General features: G+C 49.8%; 1 protein-coding gene across 1 annotated transcript; it reads right to left on the bottom strand.

Annotated features, from left to right (window-relative positions):
- Positions 1-1,365: 1,365 nt before the first annotated feature.
- TP53 (tumor protein p53) lies at positions 1,366-20,319 on the bottom strand. Its single transcript, XM_030800485.1, has 11 exons — positions 20,143-20,319; positions 9,768-9,869; positions 9,629-9,650; positions 9,258-9,536; positions 8,302-8,485; positions 8,108-8,220; positions 7,429-7,538; positions 6,950-7,086; positions 6,784-6,857; positions 3,859-3,965; positions 1,366-2,627 (listed from the first exon to the last, which is right to left on the bottom strand). Exons 2-11 carry the CDS (start codon positions 9,839-9,841, stop codon positions 2,546-2,548), a joined length of 1,182 nt encoding a protein of 393 aa, XP_030656345.1. The 5' UTR covers positions 9,842-9,869; positions 20,143-20,319; the 3' UTR covers positions 1,366-2,545.

Raw genomic sequence — 20,319 nt, 5'->3', positions numbered from 1 at the left:
CTGCAGAGTAGATCCAAGTGTCCTTGTCATAGGTGAACACGTGCACACACACAGATGGTAACTATGTGTGATGATGGATAAGCTAATTAATTTGATTGTGGTAATGGTTTCACAATATACCCCCATATCAAATCATCACACTGCATACCTTGAATGTATGCCATTTTGGGGGATCAATTATGCCCCAATAAAGCCTAAAAAACAAAAATAAACGAAAAAAGGAAGCTCATCAAGGTGACCTGTCTACAGAGGCAAGGACAGGGACTGAGCTTCAGGAGCTCTAGTTTGCCTGCTGGGTAGGGACAGATGTTTAAGTTAAAAGTCTCTGAAAGAGGTGGATCTGGATCTCCTGGGGAGAGTGTTTGGCCTTCCCTAGTAAGAAAGAGAAAAAAAGAGGTGGTCTTGAGGTCAGGAAGGCTGGTGACTTCATAGCTGTCTGGGATCCTTGGGGCAAGGCAAGGGGCTCCTGCTGGCACCTTCAGCCTGGTTGATGAGCTGAGAGGCTAGTGGCCCCAGAAGCCCCCCTGGACAGTAGCACCCTCTGGACCCTAGCACCTGTCTCCACCACCAGGGAGGAGGAAGGGCAAGCCATGTCTGATTGCCCCTCCAAGCACTGGCTCAGAGAGCAGTGGGTGATGGGGAGGAGGCTGCCTGCTCCCAGCCCCCCTCCCTGGGAGCCAGCAGCCCTGAGGAGCATGGGCAGGCGGTACTGAGCTCCTCAACCGGACTCTCCTCCCTATCCCAAGAAGCCCTTTGAAAGGTTTTCCTGGCAGAGTTTAAAGCTTCAATTCATTCAACCACCTGGCATGAGGCCCAGGATGAGGGGATGCTGGGAAGGCCCTAGCCCCACACCCCTACTCTTACCTTAGCTGCCCCCACTTTCCTGGGACCCTGGCTAGCAGGCCTCCCACTGGCCTCTCTCCATCCAGTAGCACCCACCCCCGTTCCCCTTGGGAACCCAGGTATCCTGCCACTTTCTAGTGGAGCAGATGGCCACCCTGGAGGCTCAGGCTTGCTAAATCAGACATTTAAATCCTGTAATCCTTGGTGAGAGGCTGCTGAGGGGGAAGCAGCCCAATCCTAGAAGCAGGGGAGGGAGAGAATCTTGTGCCAGCCGTGGCCGGAGGGGAGGAGGGACAGTTGGTTCCTGAGTTATGAATGGAGCCACCCCCCTCCCTTGTTGTCATGCAGCCCGCAGACTGACCCAGTCTCCAGCCTTTGTTCCCCTCCCGGAACCCGGGCACTGGGCTCCCCAGCCCACACTCGTTGCAGACTCAGGTGGCTGCTTCCCAGCACCTCCTCACTCACCCCTGCACCTGCTCACCCCAGTAGCCTGCACTGGCATTCACCCCTCAGACACACAAGTGGTAGCAAAGTTTTATTGTAAAATAAGAGATTGATATAAAAATGGGATATAAAAAGGGAGGAGGAGGGGAAGGGTGGGGTGAAAATGCAGATGTGCTTGCAGAATGTAAAAGATGTTGACGCTTCCAGCTGGACATGGTGGCTCACACGTGTAATCCCAGCACTCTGGGAGGCTGAGGCAGGCGGATCGCCTGAGCCCAGGAGTTTGAGACCAGCCTGGGCAACATTGTGAGAGCCCATCTCTACAAAACGTGCAAAAACTGGCTGGCCATGGTGGCATGAACTTGTGGTCCCAGCTACTCCAGAGGCTGAGGCAGGACTGCTCGAGCCAGGGAGGCAAAGGCTGCAGTGAGCCAAGATCACGCCACTCCACTCCAGCCTGGGCAACAAAGCGAGACCCAGTCTCAAAGAAAGATAAAATGAAAAAAAAAAAAAAAAAAAAAAAAGAAATTGACCCTGAGCATAAAACAAGTCTGGTGGATCCAGATCATCACATACAAGAGATGAAATCCTCCAGGGTGTGGGATGGGGTGAGATTTCCTTTTAGGTACTAAGGTTCACCAGGAGGTTGTCAGACAGGGTTTGGCCAGGCCAGCAGAGACTTGGCAACTCCCTCTACCTAACCAGCTGCCCAACTGTAGAAACTACCAACCCACCGACCAACAGGGAGAGGAAACAAGCACCCTCAAGGGGGTCAAGTTCTAGACCCCATGTAATAAAAGGTGGTTTCAAGGCCAGACGTACATTATTTCATTAACCCTCACAACGCACTCTGTGAGGTAGGTGCAAATGCCAGCATTTCATAGAAAAGAGCCTTGAAGTTGAGAAAATTCAACAGTGAGGGACAGCTTCCCTGGTTAGTATGGTGAAGTGGGCCCCTACCTAGAATGTGGCTGATTGTAAACTAACCCTTACCTGCAAGAACACTTCTTACATCCCTCACAGTAAAAACCTTAAAATCTAAGCTGGTATGTCCTACTCCCCATCCTCCTCCCCACAACAAAACACCAGTGCAGGCCAACCTGTTCAGTCGAGCCCTGGGACAAAGCAAACGGAAGTCCTGGGTGCTTCTGACGCACACCTATTGCAAGCAAGGGTTCAAAGATCCAAAACCCAAAATGGCAGGGGAGGGAGAGATGGGGGTGGGAGGCTGTCAGTGGGGAACAAGAAGCGGAGAATGTCAGTCTGAGTCAGGCCCTTCTGTCTTGAACATAAGTTTTTTATGGCGGGAGGTAGACTGACCCTTCTTGGACTTCAGGTGGCTGTAGGAGACAGAAGCAGGGAGGAGAGATGACATCACATGAGTGAGAGGGTCTGTGCCCCGTTTCCCTGACCAATGCTTTGAAGGGCCTAAGGCTGGGACAACGGGAATTCAAATCAAGATGGTGGCCACACCCCATGCAAATATGTTTACTGAGCACCTCAGAGTATTAGTGTGTATTAGTCTCGTCATCTTCCATTACCCCATTTTACTTTATTTATTTATTTATTTTGAGACGGAGTTTCACTCGTTTCCCAGGCTGGAGTGCAATGGTGAGATCTTGGCTCACCACAATCTCTGCTTCCGGGGTTCAAGCGATTCTCCTGCCTCAGCCTCCCGGGTAGGTAGCTGGGATTAGAGGCATGCGCCACCACGCCCGACTAACTTTGTATTTTTAGTAGAGATGGGGTTTCTCCATGTTGGTCAGGCTGGGCTCAAACTCCTGACCTCAGGTGATCCATTGCCTTGGCCTCCCAGAGTGCTGGGATTTGTGAGCCACTGCGCCTGGCCCCCTTACCTCATTTTATATATAAGGAAACTGAGTCTGACGGGGGTCACCTAGGACCTGCCGATGCATGGCAGGGCTGAGTATATGACCTGAAACTCTGGCTCTACTCAATATTACACAATTATTAGGCCCCTCCTTGAGACTCTCCAGCTCTGGGCTGGGAGTTGCCGAGAATGGCAGAGAAGTATCCACACTAGGCCGGGCGCGGTGGCTCACGCCTATAATTCCAGCACTTTGGAAGGCCAGGGCGGGTGGATCACGAGGTCAGGAGATCGAGACCACGGTGAAACCCCGTCTCTACTAAAAATACAAAAAATTAGCCGGGCGCGGTGGTGGGCGCCTGTAGTCCCAGCTACTCCGGAGGCTGAGGCAGGAGAATGGCATGAACCCGGGAGGTGGAGCTTGCAGTGAGCTGAGATCGCGCCACTGCACTCCAGCCTAGGCAACAGAGCGAGACTCCATCTCAAAAAAAAAAAAAAAAAAAAAAAAAAAGAAGTATCCACACTCTTCCCTGGGTTTGGATGTTCTGTGGATACACTGAGGTAAGAATGTGGTATAGGATTACAACTGGAGGAAGACTAAAAAAATGTCTATGCAGGGCTGGGACCCAATGAGATGGGGTCAGCTGCCTTTGACCACAAAGGCAGGATGAGAATGGAATCCTATGGCTTTCCAACCTAGGAAGGCAGGGGAGTAGGGCCAGGAAGGGGCTGAGGTCACTCACCTGGAGTGAGCCCTGCTCCCCCCTGGCTCCTTCCCAGCCTGGGCATCCTTGAGTTCCAAAGCCTCATTCAGCTCTCGGAACATCTCGAAGCGCTCACGCCCACGGATCTGCAGCAACAGAGGAGGGGGAGAAATAAGCATACACACAGTACCTGAGTTAAAAGATGGTTCAACTTACAATTGTTTGACTTTATGATGGTACAAAAACAACACACATTTAGTAGAAACTGTACTTCAAGTACTTATACAGCTGACTTTTAAAAATATTTATTTATTTATTTATTTATTTTGAGATGGAGTCTTGCTCTGTTGCCCAGGCTGGAGTGCAATGGTGCAATCTTGGCTGATTGCAATCTCCGCCTCTGGGGTTCAAGTGATTCTTGTGCCTCAGCCTCCCGAGTAGCTGGGCCTACAGGCATGTGCTACCACACCTGGCTAATTTTTGTGTTTTTAGTAGAGATGGGGCTTCACCATGTTAGCCAGGCTAGTTTCCAACTCCTGACGTCAGGTGATCCACCCACCTCCGCCTCCCAAAGTGCTGGGATTACGGGTGTGAGCCACTGTGCCCGGCCCCTTTTCAATTTTAGAGATGATGTCTTGCTATGTTGTTCAGGCTGGACTCAAACTCTTGGGCTCAAGTGATCCTCCTGCCTTAGCCTCTCAAGTAACTGAGACTACAGGTGCATGCGACTGTGCCTCATTTCTTTTCTTTTTTTTTTGAGATGGAGTCTCACTCTATCGCCCAGGCTGGAGTGCAGTGGCGCCATCTCGGCTTACTGCAACTTCCGCCTCCCGGTTCAAGTGATTCTCCTGCCTCAGCCTCCCAAGTAACTGGGATTACAGGCACCCGCCATCATGCCCAGTTAATTTTTGTATTTTAGTAGAGATGGGGTTTCACCATGTTGGCCAGGCTGGTCTTGAACTCCTGACCTCAGGTGATCCGCCCGCCTCGGCCTCCCGAAGTGCTGGGATTACAGGCATGAGCCACTGCGCCTGGCCTTTCCTTTTTTTGAGTCTTGCTCTGCGCCCAGGCTGTGCCTGGCCCGACTGTGCCTCCTTTCATGCAACCATGCTGTTTCCCACTTTCAATAACAATATTCAATAAATCACATGAGATATACAACATTTTATTACTGTAAAATAGGCTTTGTGTTAGATGACTTTGCCCAACTGTAGGTTAACTTAAATGCTCTGAACACGTTTCAAGTAGGCTAGGGCTGAGTGTGGTATCTCGTGCCTGTAATCCCAGTACTTGGGGAGGCTGAGGTGGAAGGATTGATTGAGCCCAGGGGTTTGATACCAGTATGGGCAACATAGCAAGACCTTGACTTCACAGAAAATAAAAAATTAGCCAGGTGTCATGGCATGTGCCTGTAGTCCTAGCTACTTGGGAGGGTGAAATCACTGGAGCCCAGGGAGGTCAAGGCTGCAGTGAGCTGAGATAGCGCCACTGCACTCTAGCCTGAATGACAGAGTGAGACTCTGTCTTTAAATAAATAAATAAATAAATAATAAAAATTAGCCGGGCGTGGTGGCTCACGCCTGTAATCCCAGCACTTTGGGAGGCTGAGGCGGGCGGATGACATGGTCAGAAGTTCGAGACCAGCCTGGCCAACATGGTGAAACCCTGTCTCTACTAAAAATACAAAAATTAGCTGGGCGTGGTAGCAGGCGCTTGTAGTCCTAGCTACTCGGGAGGCTGAGGCAGGAGAATCTCTGGAACCCAGGAGGCGGAGGTTGCAGTGAGCCGAGATCGTGCCACTGCACTCCAGCCTGGGTGACAGAGTGAGACTCAGTCTCAAAAATAAATAAATAAATAAAATAAAAATAAATAAATAAAAATTAGCCAGGCATGGTGGTGCGGGCCTGTAGTTCCAGTGACTTGGGAGGCTGAGCTGGGAAGATGGATGGAGCCTGGGAGGTGGAGGCTGCAGTGAGCTGTGACTGCACTACTGCACTCTATCCAGCCTGGGTGACAGAGCAAGACCTTGTCTCAAAAAAGTAGGCTAGAGACCAGCCTGGGCAACATAGTGAGACTCTATCTACAAAAAATTTTAAAAATTAGCTGGGTGTGGTGGTGTATGCCTGTGGTCCTAGCTACTGGGGAGGCAGAGATAGGGGGATTGCTTGAGCCCAGGAGTTCGAGGGTATAATGAGCTATGATCATATGACTGTTAATCCAGCCTGGGCAACAGAGCAAGATGCGGTCTCCATTAAAAATAAAATAAAAGTAGGCTAGGCAGGCCAGGTGCAGTGGCTCACGTCTGTAATCCCAGCACTTTGGGAGGCCAAGGTGGGCGGATCACAAGATCAGGAGTTTGAGACCAGCCTGGCCAACATAGTGAAACCTCATCTCTACTAAAAAAAAAAAATACAAAGAATTAGCTGGGCGTGGGGGCGGGTGGCTGTAATCCCAGCTACTCAGTAGGCTGAGGCAGGAGAATCACTTGAACCTGGGAGGGGGAGGTTGCAGTGAGCCAAGATCCCACCACTGCACTCCAGCCCAGGCGACAGAGTGAGACTCCGTCTCAAAAAAAAAGGCTAGGCTAAGCTATGATGTTCCTTAGATTAGGTGTATTAAATCCATTTTCAACTTACAATATTTTCAACTTACGACGAGTTTATCAGGAAGTAACACCATCGTAAGTCAAGTAGCATCTGTATCAGGCAAAGTCATAGAACCATTTTCATGCTCTCTTTAACAATTTTCTTTTTGAAAGCTGGTCTGGTCCTTTAAAATATATATTATGGTATAAGTTGGTATTCTGAAGTTAGTTAGGTACAACCAGGAGCCATTGTCTTTGAGGCATCACTGCCCCCTGATGGCAAATGCCCCAATTGCAGGTAAAGCAGTCAAGAAGAAAACGGCATTTTGAGTGTTAGACTGGAAACTTTCCACTTGATAAGAGGTCCCAAGACTTAGTACCTGAAGGGTGAAATATTCTCCATCCAGTGGTTTCTTCTTTGGCTGGGGAGAGGAGCTGGTGTTGTTGGGCAGTGCTAGGAAAGAGGCAAGGAAAGGTGATAAAAGTGAATCTGAGGCATAACTGCACCCTTGGTCTCCTCCACTGCTTCTTGTCCTGCTTGCTTACCTCGCTTAGTGCTCCCAGGGGGCAGCTCGTGGTGAGGCTCCCCTTTCTTGTGGAAATTCTCTTCCTCTGTGCGCCGGTCCCTCCCAGGACAGGCACAAACGCGCACCTCAAAGCTGTTCCGTCCCAGTAGATTACCACTACTCAGGATAGGAAAAGAGAAGCAGGAGGCAGTAAGGAAATCAGGTCCTACCTGTCCTGTTTAAAAAACCAGGCTCCATCTACTCCCAACCACCCTTGCCCTTTCTGGAGCCTAAGCTCCAGCTCCAGGTAGGTGGAGGAGAAGCCACAGGTAAGAGGTCCCAAAGCCAGAGAAAAGAAAACCGAGTGGGAGCAGTAAGGAGATTCCCCACTGGGGATGTGATGAGAGGCGGATGGGTAGTAGTATGGAAGAAATCAGTAAGAGGTGGGCCCAGGGGTCAGAGGCAAGCAGAGGCTGGGGCACAGCAGGCCAGTGTGCAGGGCGGCACGTGGCTCCTGACCTGGAGTCTTCCAGTGTGATGATAGTGAGGATGGGCCTCCGGTTCATGCCGCCCATGCAGGAACTGTTACACATGTAGTTGTAGTGGATGGTGGTACAGTCAGAGCCAACCTAGGAGAGAACATAGGCCCAAGATGAGGCCAGTGGGCCTTGGGGAGACCCGTGGCAAGCAGGGAAAGCTTTTTTTTCTTTTTTGAGACGGAGTTTCGCTCTGTCACCCAGGCTGGAGTGCAGCGGCGTGATCTCGGCTCACTGCAAGCTCCATTTCCCAGGTTCACGCCATTCTCCTTCCTCAGCCTCCCGAGTAGCTGGGACTACAGTTGCCTGCCACCACACCCGGCTAATTTTTTTTTTGTATTTTTCAGTAGAGACGGGGTTTCACCGTGTTAGTCAGGATGGTCTCGATCTCCCAACCTCGTGATCTGCCTGCCTCGGCCTCCCAAAGTGCTGGGATTACAGGCATGAGCCTCCACGCCCAGCCAAGCAGGGGAGGCCCTTAGCCTCTGTAAGCTTCAGTTTTTTCAACTGTGCAATAGGTAAACCCATTTACTTTGCACATCTCATGGGGTTATGGGGAGGTCAAATAGGCAGCAGGAGAAAGCCCCCTTACTGCTCACCTGGAGGGCCACTGACAACTGCCCTTACCCCCCACTCCCAGGGACCCCAGTTGCAAACCAGACCTCAGGCGGCTCATAGGGCACCACCACACTATGTCGAAAAGTGTTTCTGTCATCCAAATACTCCACACGCAAATTGCCTTCCACTCGGATAAGATGCTGAGGAGGGGCCAGACCTAAGAGCAATCAGTGAGGAATCAGAGGCCTGGGGACCCTGGGCAACCAGCCCTGTCATCTCTCCAGCTCCAGCTGCTTACCATCGCTATCTGAGCAGCGCTCATGGTGGGGGCAGCGCCTCACGACCTCCGTCATGTGCTGTGATTGCTTGTAGATGGCCATGGCGCGGACACGGGTGCCGGGCGGGGGTGTGGAATCAACCCACAGCTGCACAGGGCAGGTCTTGGCCAGCTGGCAAAACATCTTGTTGAGGGCAGGGGAGTACTGTAGGAAGAGGAAGGAGACAGAGTTGAATGAAAGTCAGGGCACAAGTGAACAAATAAAGCAACCGGAAGAGGGCAGCAAAGAAACAAATATGCGTAAGCGCCTCCTGCAACCCACTAGCGAGCTAGAGAGAGTTGGCGTCTACACATCAGGAGGTTTTCTCTTTTTTTTTTTTTTGAGATAGGGCCTTGCTCTGTCACCCAGGCTAGAGCACAGTGGTGTGATCACAGCTCACTGCAGCCTCCATCTCCTGGGCTCAAGTGATCTTCCCACCTCAGGCTCCTGAGTGGCTGGGACTATAGGTGTGCACCACCATGCCTGGCTAATTTTTTTATATTTTCTTGTAGAGACGAAGTTTCACCATGTTACCCAGGCTGGTCTTGAACTCGTGGGCTCAGGTGATCTGCCCGCCTTGGCCTCTTTGAGAGTGCTGGGATTGCAGGCGTGAGCTACCAAGCCTGGTCAGGAGGTTACTTTCAAAAGCCAAGGAATAAACGTGGGTGAAGAAAAAGAAAAGTTCTGCATCCCCAGATGCAGCATCTCAGAGAGATGCTGAGAGTGTGATGGGATGCATAAAAGCCCAAATTCAAGGGGGAATATTCAACTTTAGGACAGGGGTCAGCGAGCACACATTAAGTGGGTAAACTATAAAAAAACACTGACAGGAAGCCAAAGGGTGAAGAGGAATCCCAAAGTTCCAAACAGAAGAAATGCAGGGGGATATGGCCAGGCTTTGAAGTCTCACGGAAGCCAGCCCCTCAGGGCCACTGACCGTGCAAGTCACAGACTTGGCTGTTCCAGAATGCAAGAAGCCCAGACGGAAACCGTAGCTGCCCTGGTAGGTTTTCTGGGAAGGGACAGAGGATGACAGGGGCCAGGAGGGGGCTGGTGCAGGCGCCGCCAGTGTAGGAGCTGCTGGTGCGGGGGCCATGGGAGGAGCAGCCTCTGACATTCTGGGAGCTTCATGTGGACCTGGGTCTTCAGTGAACCATTGTGCAATATCTTCCGGGGACAGCATCAAATCATCCATCGCTTGGGACGGCAAGGGGGACTGTAGATGGGTGAAAAGAGCAGTCAGAGGACCAGGTGCTCAGCCCCCCAGCCCCCAGCCTGCCAGTTCCCCAGCCCAACCCTTGTCCTTACCAGAACGTTGTTTTCAGGAAGTCTGAAAGACAAGAGCAGAAAGTCAGTCCCGTGGATTTTTTGCTTCCCACAGGCCTCTGCTAGGGGGCTGGGGGTGGGGTGGGGACGGTGGGCCTGCCCTTCCAATGGATCCACTCACAGTTTCCATAGGTCTGAAAATGTTTCCTGACTCAGAGGGGGCTCGACGCTAGGATCTGACTGCGGCTCCTCCATGGCAGTGATCCGGAAGGCAGTCTGGCTGCTGCAAGAGGAAAATTGGTGATCCAGCATGAGACACTTCCAACCCTGGGTCACCTGGGCCTGCGGAGAAGGAACCCCCTCTCCCAACACCATGCCAGGGTCTGAGACAGCTGGGCTTCCCGCGGAGCAGGAAAAGAATGGCTGCTTCACATTCTCTCTTCCAATCTTTCACCACAACCCAAGCACTCCTGCCCCACCCCTCACCAGCCATGCACTTCTTTGAGGAAAAGATAATCAGAGAGGGACTTCCAACCTTCCCACCACTAAATCCCCAAGACTTCCTAAATGTGCACCCTATTCCCAACTCCCTTCCTATATATTTTTTTTCTTTTTTTGAGATGGAGTCTCGCTCTGTCACCTAGACTGGAGTGCAGTGGCATGATCTCAGCTCACTGCAACCTCTACCTTCCAGGTTCAAGCCATTCTCCTGCTTCAGTCTTCCGAGTAGCTGGGATTACAGGCGAGTGCCACCACACCCAGCTAATTTTTGTATTTTTAGTAGAGATGGGGCTTCGCCATGTTGGCCAGGCTGGTCTCAAACTCCTGACCTCAGGTGATCGGCCCGTCTCAGCCTCCTAAAGTGCCGGGATTACAGGTGTGAGCTACTGCGCCCTGCTCCCACCTCCTGTTAACAAGGATAGAGTCGTTCTCAGCCTGCAATCTCTGTACGGGGAAGGACACCCCCTCGGCCCCCACCCTTCCTCACCTGATACATGGCTCCGTTTCTTTGATTCCTTTCACTGCAAAGCTTCTAGAAGAACAACTGTCTCATCGCTCACCTGCCCATTCTCTTGGGACACTCCTCAGCCCTGCATTACAAACCCCTCACGAATGGCCCTTCTCAGTTTCTTTAATCTCGTCTCTTACCAACCACTCCCTCTTCCCCAAAAGCTCTAGCTACACTGGCTGCCCTTCTCTGCTAATCAACTGGTGGTTCCCTGGCCAGCCAGGAACACAGGGGTAGGCTCCTTCCCACGTAGACTTCAAGTCATCCTATTTTAATTCACATCACCTCATTTGCATTCTCATAGCACTTACATTGTCTGATACTTTTCCTTGTTTATTTCATCTGTTTCCTCTAATAGCATATACACTTCCTAAGGGCAGGGCAGTGATCTATCTTGTTGTCTTGCTGACCAAAGTATTAGATCACAATGTCTTGCACCTGCTTGGGCTCAATAAATGTGAATAACACACGAGCCTGTTACAGGAGAGGTCAAGGGAGAAAGAAGGAGCAAGGGGCAGCCCCTGTGTGGACCAGCATCTTGCACGAAGTTATGCAACTATCATCTCACCTTCTCCCAGACAAGCTTTCAAAGGCCAAGTTTTTGCCATGTTCTTTTTTTTTTTTGAGACGGAGTTTGGCTCTTTTCGCCCAGGCTGGAGTGCAGTGGTGCCATCTAGGCTCACTGCAACCTCTGCCTTCTGGTTTCAAGCAATTCTCCTGCCTCAGCCTCCTGAGTAGCTGGGATTACAGGCGCCTGCCACCATGCCTGGCTGATTTTTTGTATTTTTAGTAGAGAAAGGGTTTCACCATGTTGGCCAGGCTGGTGTGAACTCCTGACCTTGTGATCCGCCTGCCTCGGCCTCCCAAAGTGCTGGGATTACAGGTGTGAGCCACTGCGCCTGGCCCGCCATGTTCTTTCTTTTCTTTTCTTTTTTTTTTTTGAGGCAGGGTCTTGCTTTGTTGCCCAGGCTAGGGTGCAGTGGTGCAATCGTGGCTCACTACAGACGGACTCCTGGGCTCAGTGATCCTCCTACCTCAGCCTCCCGAGTAGCTGGGACCACAGAGGCCTGCCTGGCTAATTTTTTAGTCTTTTTCTTTCTTTTTTTTTGGAGACGGAGTCTCGCTCTGTCGCCCAGGCTAGAGTGCAGTGGTGTGATCTCAACTCACTGCAACCTCCACCTCCCGGGTTCAAGCAATCCTCTTGCCTCAGCTTCCTGAGTAGCTGGGATTACAGGCGCCCACCAATTTTTAGGTGCCTGAATAATTTTTTGTATTTTTAGTAGAGACGGGGTTTTGCCATGTTGGCCAGGCTGGTTTCGAACTCCTGACCTCAGGTAATCCTCCCGCCTCCGACTCCCAAAGTGCTGGGATTACAGGCATGAGCCACTGTGCCCGGCCCACTTTTCTGTTTTTTGCACTGACAAAACATCCCCCTACCAAACAGCTCCTTTAATGGCAGGCTCTTTTCTTTTTTTCTTTATTTTATTTTATTTTGAGACGGAGTCTCAGCTCTTGTTGGCTAGGCTGGAGTGCAGTGGCACGATCTCCGCTTACTGCAACCTCTGCCTCCTGGATTCAAATGATTATCCTGCCTCAGCCTCCTGAGTAGCTGGGATTACAGGCACTATGCCTGGCTAATTTTGTATTTTTAGTAGAGACGGGGTTTCACCACGTTGGTCAGGCTGGTCTCGAACTCCCAACCTCAGATGATCTGCCCACCTCGGCCTCCTAAAGTGCTGGGATTACAGGCATGAGCCACCAAGCCTGGCCTAGTACCGTGTGTATTATGGGAAATGTAAAGAGTTGAGGAAAGTGCTGGGCACACAGTAAGAGCTCAACAAAGGTTAGCTGTTTCTGCAATTGTTCTATTTCACTTGTTCTATATTATTATTCTAGAGAGAACTGTGTGATTGTTAGTACGGATCTGTGGTACTGCCCCCACCCCCACTCCATTAAGGCAAGTGCATCTCCTTCAGGGAACTATTCAGTCAACAGGCCAAGAGGTGCTGTCCTGGAATGGGGGGCCCAAAGTCTCAATCCCACTTGGAGGGACACAGCTCCACAGACAGGTCTCCCTGTCTTCATCTCTGAAATCTTCAGTAGCAACTAAAATCTCAGTGTTTTTCAGAGCAGGACCTTCCCAGGGGTACCAGCATCAGTGGGCCAGGATACAAATGTGCCAAGCTGAACTAGGCCTTCCAAATGGCCAGGGAGCCAAGAGAAATACAGGCACCCTTGGCTGGGTGGGAAGGCAATGAGCTCAACTGAGACCCCAAACAGGGGCAGGCCTGACCAGAATCTTAACAGTGGCTGCTGGTATCAGTCTTGAAGGCATATATGCCCAGTGATTCCCTAAACAGTATAGTACGACAAGTACTTACATACATACTTGTATGTACATTAGCATTTTCATTGTATGGGGGTAATGTAAGTAATCTAGAGATAATTTAAACTATATGGGAGGATATGTGTAGGTTAAATGCAAATACTATACCATCTTATATATGGGACTTAGACATCTGTGGGTTTGGTGTGTGAGGAGTCCCAGAACCAAGCCCCTACAGACAGAGGGATAACTATATTGCCCTGTAACCTGCAACCCTGCTATATTTATTTATTTATTAGTTTTGGTAGCTTTTTATGGATTTTCCATTAGGACTTTTTTTCTTTTTTGAGACAGAGTTTCACTCTTTTTTTTTTTTTTTTTGAGACGGAATCTTGCTCTGTTGCCCGGCCTGGAGTACAATGGCATGATCTCGGCTCACTGCAACCTCCACCTCCCGGGTTCAAGCAATTCTTGTCTCAGCCTCCCAAGTAGCTGGGATTACAGGCGCCCACCACTACACCCAGCTAATTCTTGTATTTTTAGTAGAGACGGGGTTTCACCATGTTAGTCAGGCTGGTCTTGAACTCCTGACCTCAGGTGATCCACCTGCCTCGGCCTCCCAAAGTGCTGAGATTACAGGCATGAGCCACCACACCCTGCTGGAGTTTCACTCTTGTTGCCCAGGCTGGAGTGCAATAGCGCGTTCTTGGCTCACTGCAACCTCCGCCTCCCAGGTCCAAGCAATTCTCCTGCCTCAGCCTCCTGAGTAGCTGGGATTAGAGGTGCCCGTCACCACGCCTGGCTAATTTTTTGTATTTTTATTAGAGACGGGGTTTCACCATGTTGGCCAGGCTGGTCCCAGGGGAGCCATCTGCTTCAGCCTCCTAAAGTGCTAGGATGACAGGCATGAGCCACCACGCCCGGCCCCATTTATGTATAGAATCATACTGGCTGTGAATATAAGTTTTATTTCTTCCTTTCTAATCGTTATTTCTTTTTTCTTTCCTTTTGTTTTTGAGATGGAGTTTTGCTCTTGTCGCCCAGGCTGGAGTGCAATGGGACAATCTCGGCTCACTGCAACCTCTGCCTCCTGGGTTCAAGTGATTCTCCTGCCTCTGCCTCCCGAGTAGCTGGGACTACAAGCGTGCACCACTACGCCTGGCTAATTTTTTTTTTTTGAGACGGAGTTTTTGCTTTTGTCACCCAGGTTGGAGTGCAATGGCACAATCTCGGCTCACTACAACCTCCGCCTCCCAGGTTCAAGAGATTCTCCTGCCTCAGCCTCCCAAGTAGCTGAGATTACAGGCACATGCCACCATGCCAACTAATTTTTGTATTTTTAGTAGAGATCGGGTTTCACCATGTTGGCCAGGCTGGTCTTGAACTCCTGACCTCAGGTGATCCACCCACCTCGGCCTCCCAAAGTGCTGGGATTATAGGCATGAGCCACTGTACCCGGCCAACGCCTGGCTAATTTTTAAATATTTTAATAGAGATGAGGTTTCACCATTTTTGTCAGTCTGGTCTCTAACTCCAGACCTCAGGTGATCTGCCCACCTCGGCCTCCCAAAGTGCTGGGATTGTAGGTGTGAGCCATCGGGCCACTAATCATTATTTCTTTTTCTTTTTTTTTTTTTTTTGAGACAGAGTCTTGCTCTGTCGCCCAGGCTGGAGTGCAGTGGCTCGATCTCAGCTCACTGCAAGCTCCGCCCCCTAAGTTCATGCCATTCTCCTGCCTCAGCCTCCCGAGTAGCTGGGATTACGGGCGCCCGCCACTACGCCCGGCTAATTTTTTGTGTATTTAGTAGAGACGGGGTTTCACCGTGTTAGCCAGGATGGTCTCGATCTCCTGACCTCGTGATCCACCCGCCTCGGCTTCCCAAAGTGCTGGGATTACAGGCCTGAGCCACCGCGCCCGGCCCTCATTATTTCTTTTTTCTTGCCTGTTTAAAACCTCCAGTATGATATTAACGTTGTGAGGGTCAAATCCTTTTCTAGTTCCTGATCTTAGAGGAAAAAGCATTGAGTTTTCTTTTTCTTTTTTTTTTTTTTGAGACGGAGTCTCACTCTGTCACCCAGGCTGGAGTGCAGTGGCACGATCTAGGCTCACTGCAAGCTCCGCCTCCCGGGTTCACGCCATTCTCTCGCCTCAGCCTCCCAAGTAGCTGGGACTACAGGCGCCCGCCACCACGCCCAGCTAATTTTTTGTTTTTGTATTTTTAGTAGAGACGGGGTTTCAGCATGTTAGTCAGGGCAGTCTCGATCTCCTGACCTCATGATCCGCCTGCCTCGGCCTACCAAAGTGCTGGGATTACAGGCGTGAGCCACCGCGCCCGGCAGCATTGAGTTTTCTACCATTATGTATGCTGCTAGTGGAACTCCGACTGTGGATGCCCTGTTATCAAACTAGGTAAATTTCCTTTCCCTAGTTTGCTAGGAGGTTGGTTTGTTTGTAATCATGCGTATGTGTTGAATATCCTTAACTACTTTTGCTACATCTGTTGAAATGATCATAGGGTTTTTATGTTTCCATTTGTTAATGTGGTGAATTACACAGACTGAATTTTTTTCCCCCAGTAAAGACCAGTCTGACTATGTTGCCCAGGCTGGTCTCGAAATCCTGGGCTCAAGAGATCTTCCTGCCTCAGCCTCCTAAAGTGTTGGGATTACAGACCTGAGCTACTGCACCAGGCCAATTTTTGAATGTTAAATCAGCTACAATCATGAGATAAACATTATTTGGTTAGAATGTATTTATCCTTTATCTTTTTCTTTTTTTGAGATGGAGTCTCACTCTGTTGCCCAGGCTGCAGTGCAACGGCGTGATCCCAGCTCAATGCAACTTCTGCCTCCTGGGTTCAAGCGATTCTCCTGCCTCAGACTCCCAAGTAGCTGGGATTTCAGGTGCCCACCACCATGCCCAGCTAATTTTTTTTTTTTTTTTGAGATGAAGTCTTGCTCTGTCGCCCAGGCTGGAGTGCAGGGGCACGATCTTGACTCACTGCAACCTCTGCCTCCCGGGTTCAAGCAATTCTGCCTCAGCCTCCTGAGTAGCTGGGATTACAGGCAGGCACCACCACACCGGCTAATTTTTGTATTTTTAGTAGAGATGGGGTTTCACCACATTGGTCAGGCTGGTCTTGAACTCCTGACCTCGTGATCTGCCCACCTCGGCCTCCCAAAGGGCTGGGATTACAGGCGTGAGCCACCGCGCCCAGCCTAATTTTTGTATTTTTATTAGAAACGGGATTTCACCATGTTGGTCAGGCTGGTCTCAAACTCCTGATCTCAAGTGATCTGCCTGCCTCGGCCTCCCAAAGTGCTGGGATTACAGGCATGAGCCACCGCACCTGGCCTATTTATCCTTTTTTCTATATTACCAGGTTTGGTTTGCTAAAATTTGTTAGCTTTTGCATGTATATGCTAACAGGAATATTGTTCTAAATTTTCTTTTCTTGCAATGTCCTTGTTTGGTTTTGGTACCAGGATTACGCTGGCTTTAAAAACAAGTTGGGAAATGTTCCTCTATTTTTTCTTTCTTTCTTTTTTTTCTTTTTTTTTTTTCTGAGACAGGGTCTCACTCTGTTGCCCAGGCTGGAGTGCGGTGGCGCAATCTTGGCTCACTGCAACCTCCGCTTCCCAGGTTCAAGGGATTCTTGTGCCTCAGCCTCTTGAGTAACTGGGATTACAGGTATATGCCACCACACCGGCTAATTTTTGTATTTTTAGTAGAGATGGGGTTTTGCTGTGTTGGCCAGGCTGGTCTCGAACTCCTGACCTCAAGTGATCCCCCTCCTCGGCGTACCAAAGTGCTGGGATTACAGGTATGAGCCACCGCGCCCAGTCTGTTCCTCTATTTGCTGAAGAGTTTGTGGGAGATGGGTACTGTTTCTTCCTCAAACGTTTGAAGAGAGCAAAGAAGAGGAGATAAATAGAAAATAGCACTAAGAGGTCAGGCATGGTGGCTCACACCTGTAATCCCAGCACTTTGGGAGGCTGAGATGGGATGAAAGCTTGAGGCCAGCAGTTTGAGACCAGCCTGGGCAACATAGTGAGATCCTGTCAATACAAAAAAATAAAATAGTTAGCTAGATGTGGTAGAGTAATCCCAGCTACTCGTGAGGCTGAGGCTAGAGGACTGCTTGAACCCAGGGGTTCGAGGCTGCAGTGAGCCTTGAATGTGCCATTGTACTCTAGCCCAGGCAACAGTGTGAGTCCCTGTCTCAAAGATTAAAAAAAAAAAAAAAAAAAAAGAAAATAGCACTAAAATGGTAGCCCTATACTCCAACTGTACAATAATTAAAATTAAAAGCATTCAGTAGAGAAAGGAAGCCTATTTCAACAAGTGGAGACAGAATAACTGGATTTCCATACAGGAAAGCTACCAGAGACTGACTCCTACACCTAACACCATAAACAATTAATTTTAAGAATTAATGAATGGCTCAAGGACCTTACTGTAAAACTTACAACCATAAAGGTCCTAAAAGAAAATATAAGATAATATCTTCATGACCCTGGGGTTAAAAAAAAAAAAAAGATGTCCTAAACAGGACAAGGCAAATACTGGACATAAAAAAGATAAATCCACTCCTCTTAAGATACTGTAAACTCTGTAAAGCAAACAAATAGGCAAGCAACAGATCAGAAGAAAACATTCACAACACATGGATCTGATAAAGGACTTGCATCCAGAATGTATAAAGCAGTCCCACAACTGAACAATAAAAACAAACAAAAGACCAAAATAACAGGCAAAAGACTCGAAGAGCTACTTTACAAACAAAATGCGAATGGCCAATAGGCACGTGAAAAAATGCTGAACATCCTTAGTCAACAGAGAACTGTAAATTACAACCACAAGGATATGCCACATTAGAAAGACTGACAATACCTAATGTCCGGAAGGCTGTGGCACAACCATAGTAACTCCCATACCTTGCTAGTTGGAGTGTAAAATGGTACAACCGCTCTGGAAAACTCAGAGCTTCTGATAAAGTTCAAAATACGTCTACTTTTTACTTCCAAACTCGCAATTCCCCTCCTAAGTATTTCTCTAAGAAACACGAAAACATATGATCACAAAAAGAATTGTACAAGAATGTTTATAGCAGCTTTATTTCATAACCCCAAATGGGAAACAACTCAAAAGGCCATCAAAAACGGATATACAATCGATGGACTATACTAAATGAAAAGGAGCAAAATACTGATATATACAACAACATGAACGAATGTCAGACAGTACATTGAAGGACAGAAGCCCGACAAAAATGAGCACATAATGTATGATTCCCCCCGCTTTTTTTGAGACGGAGTTTCGTTCTTGTCGCCCAGGCTGGAGTGTAGTGGCACGATCTTGGCTCACTGCAACCTCTGCCTCCCGGGTTCAAGCGATTCTCCTGCCTCAGCCTCCCGAATAGCTGGGATTACAGGCACCCACCACGCCCAGCTAATTTTTGTATTTTTTAGTAGAGACGGGGATTCACCATGTTGGCCAGGCTGGTCTGGAACTCCTATCCTCAAGTAATCCGCCCGCCTCGGCCTCCCCAAGTGCAGGCGTGAGCCACAGCGCCCAGCCTGATTCCATTTTATATGAAGTTCTCCAACAGGCAAAATGGTTATGGAGATCAAAATAAACGTGGGGTCGGGAATCGACTGGGAAGAGGCGTGACGAAACGTTTCTGGGACGATGAAAAGGGTCTGTGACTTGGTAGGCATCACGGAGAGGTTAGGGGCCAAAACTCATCTTCCTGTGCACTTGGTGTGTGCACTGGCGCTGTGTGTAAATGCCGCCTCGACTTAGGAAAAAGATGACGTAAGTACGGCACAAAGTGCCCGGTACGCGGCAGGTGCATGGGAAGAAACTGCGGAATGAAACAACCGCGAGCTAAGAGATGGGGAAGCGGGAGAAATGAATTCGAGTTCCGCCTCCTGCCGGGAAGAACCGGCTCGGGCCGGAGGGCTGCACGGAGGATCACACGGACGCCTGCGGGCCCGCCCCTTCCGCTTCACGACGTTCAGCCTGCGTCTGGAACTGGAATGGCCTAGCCCAAAGCCAGATAACAGGTAGATTGTTTTTCCGACAAATTATCAAACGACCCATCATTGCACTCTTTCAAAATTTGATTATCAGACGTACCCATTCTTTTTTTTTTTTTCTCTGGGAAGATGAGATTTACTCATTCTTGAAAATACCCCCGGGCTTGCCTTCTGCACACTTCTTTCCCTCCCTGTCTCACGCCATGGTAGCGTCCGCCTAGGTTGCAGGCGACACACGGGGTGGGGCACACCATTCAAAGAAGGGGAGGGATCGAGGTTTGCATCAAAACAAATACCCCTGCCTTTGCAAAGGCCGTAACTAAGTAATCCAGAAAAAAAAATGCGGGCGGAGAATAGCAGCCTCCCTCTGCCAAGTAAGAGGAACCGGCCTAAAGGACATTTTTTCTCTCTCTCCTCCCCTCTCGTCGGGTGAATAGTGAGCTGCTCCGGCAAAAAGAAACCGGAAATGCTGCTGCAAGAGGCAGAAATGTAAATGTGGAGCCAAACAATAACAGGGCTGCCGGGCCTCTCGGATTGAGACGGTCCTCCTCGGCCTGGCGGGCAAATCCCTGGTTTAGCACTTCTCACTTCCACGACTGACAGCCTTCAATTGGATTTTCTCCATCTAGCGGAGCCGGGGGCTGGCTGGAAAGATCGCTCCAGGAAGGACAAAGGTCCGGAAGTTGTGGGACCTTAGCAGCCTGAGCTCCCCGGATCACCCCCAAATGATCATTTCGGAATGGAGCCCGAGGTTTCACTAGGATGCCATGGGCTCTAAAATATACAGCTATGAGTTCTCAATGTTTCGAGATCCAAAAGTCTCAGACCTCATGCTTTGTGCATCTTTTATTTCAGGGATTCCCTACGCCCAGCACCGGATGGATGTGCAAAGAAGTACCCTTTAGGCCGGCTCAAGGTTCCCCAAAGCTCCACTCCTCTGCCTAGGCGTTCAACTTTGAGTTCGAATGGTCCTAACATCCCCATCATCTACACCCAGATCTCCCAACAATGCAACTCCTATGTTGATCTCTCTAGCCAAGCTTCCATCCCACTCACCCCCAAACTCGCTAAGTCCCCACTGCCCCACCCCCAGCCCCAGCGATTCTCCCGAGCTGAAAACACACGGAGCCGAGAGCCCGTGACTCAGAGAGGACTCATCAAGTTTAGTCAGGAGCTTACCCAATCCTCAGGGAAGCGTGTCACCGTCGTGGAAAGCACGCTCCCAGCCCAGACGCAAAGTGTCCCCGGAGCCCAGCAGCTACCTGCTCCCCGGACGGTGGCTCTAGACTTTTGAGAAGCTCAAAACTTTTAGCGCGCCAGTCCGAGCACATGGGAGGGGAAAACCCCAATCCCATC

The sequence above is a fragment of the Nomascus leucogenys genome, chromosome 19 (assembly GCF_006542625.1).
Source record: "Nomascus leucogenys isolate Asia chromosome 19, Asia_NLE_v1, whole genome shotgun sequence".
Classification (NCBI taxonomy): Eukaryota; Metazoa; Chordata; class Mammalia; order Primates; family Hylobatidae; genus Nomascus; species Nomascus leucogenys.
This window is presented reverse-complemented; position numbering and strand designations above follow the sequence as displayed.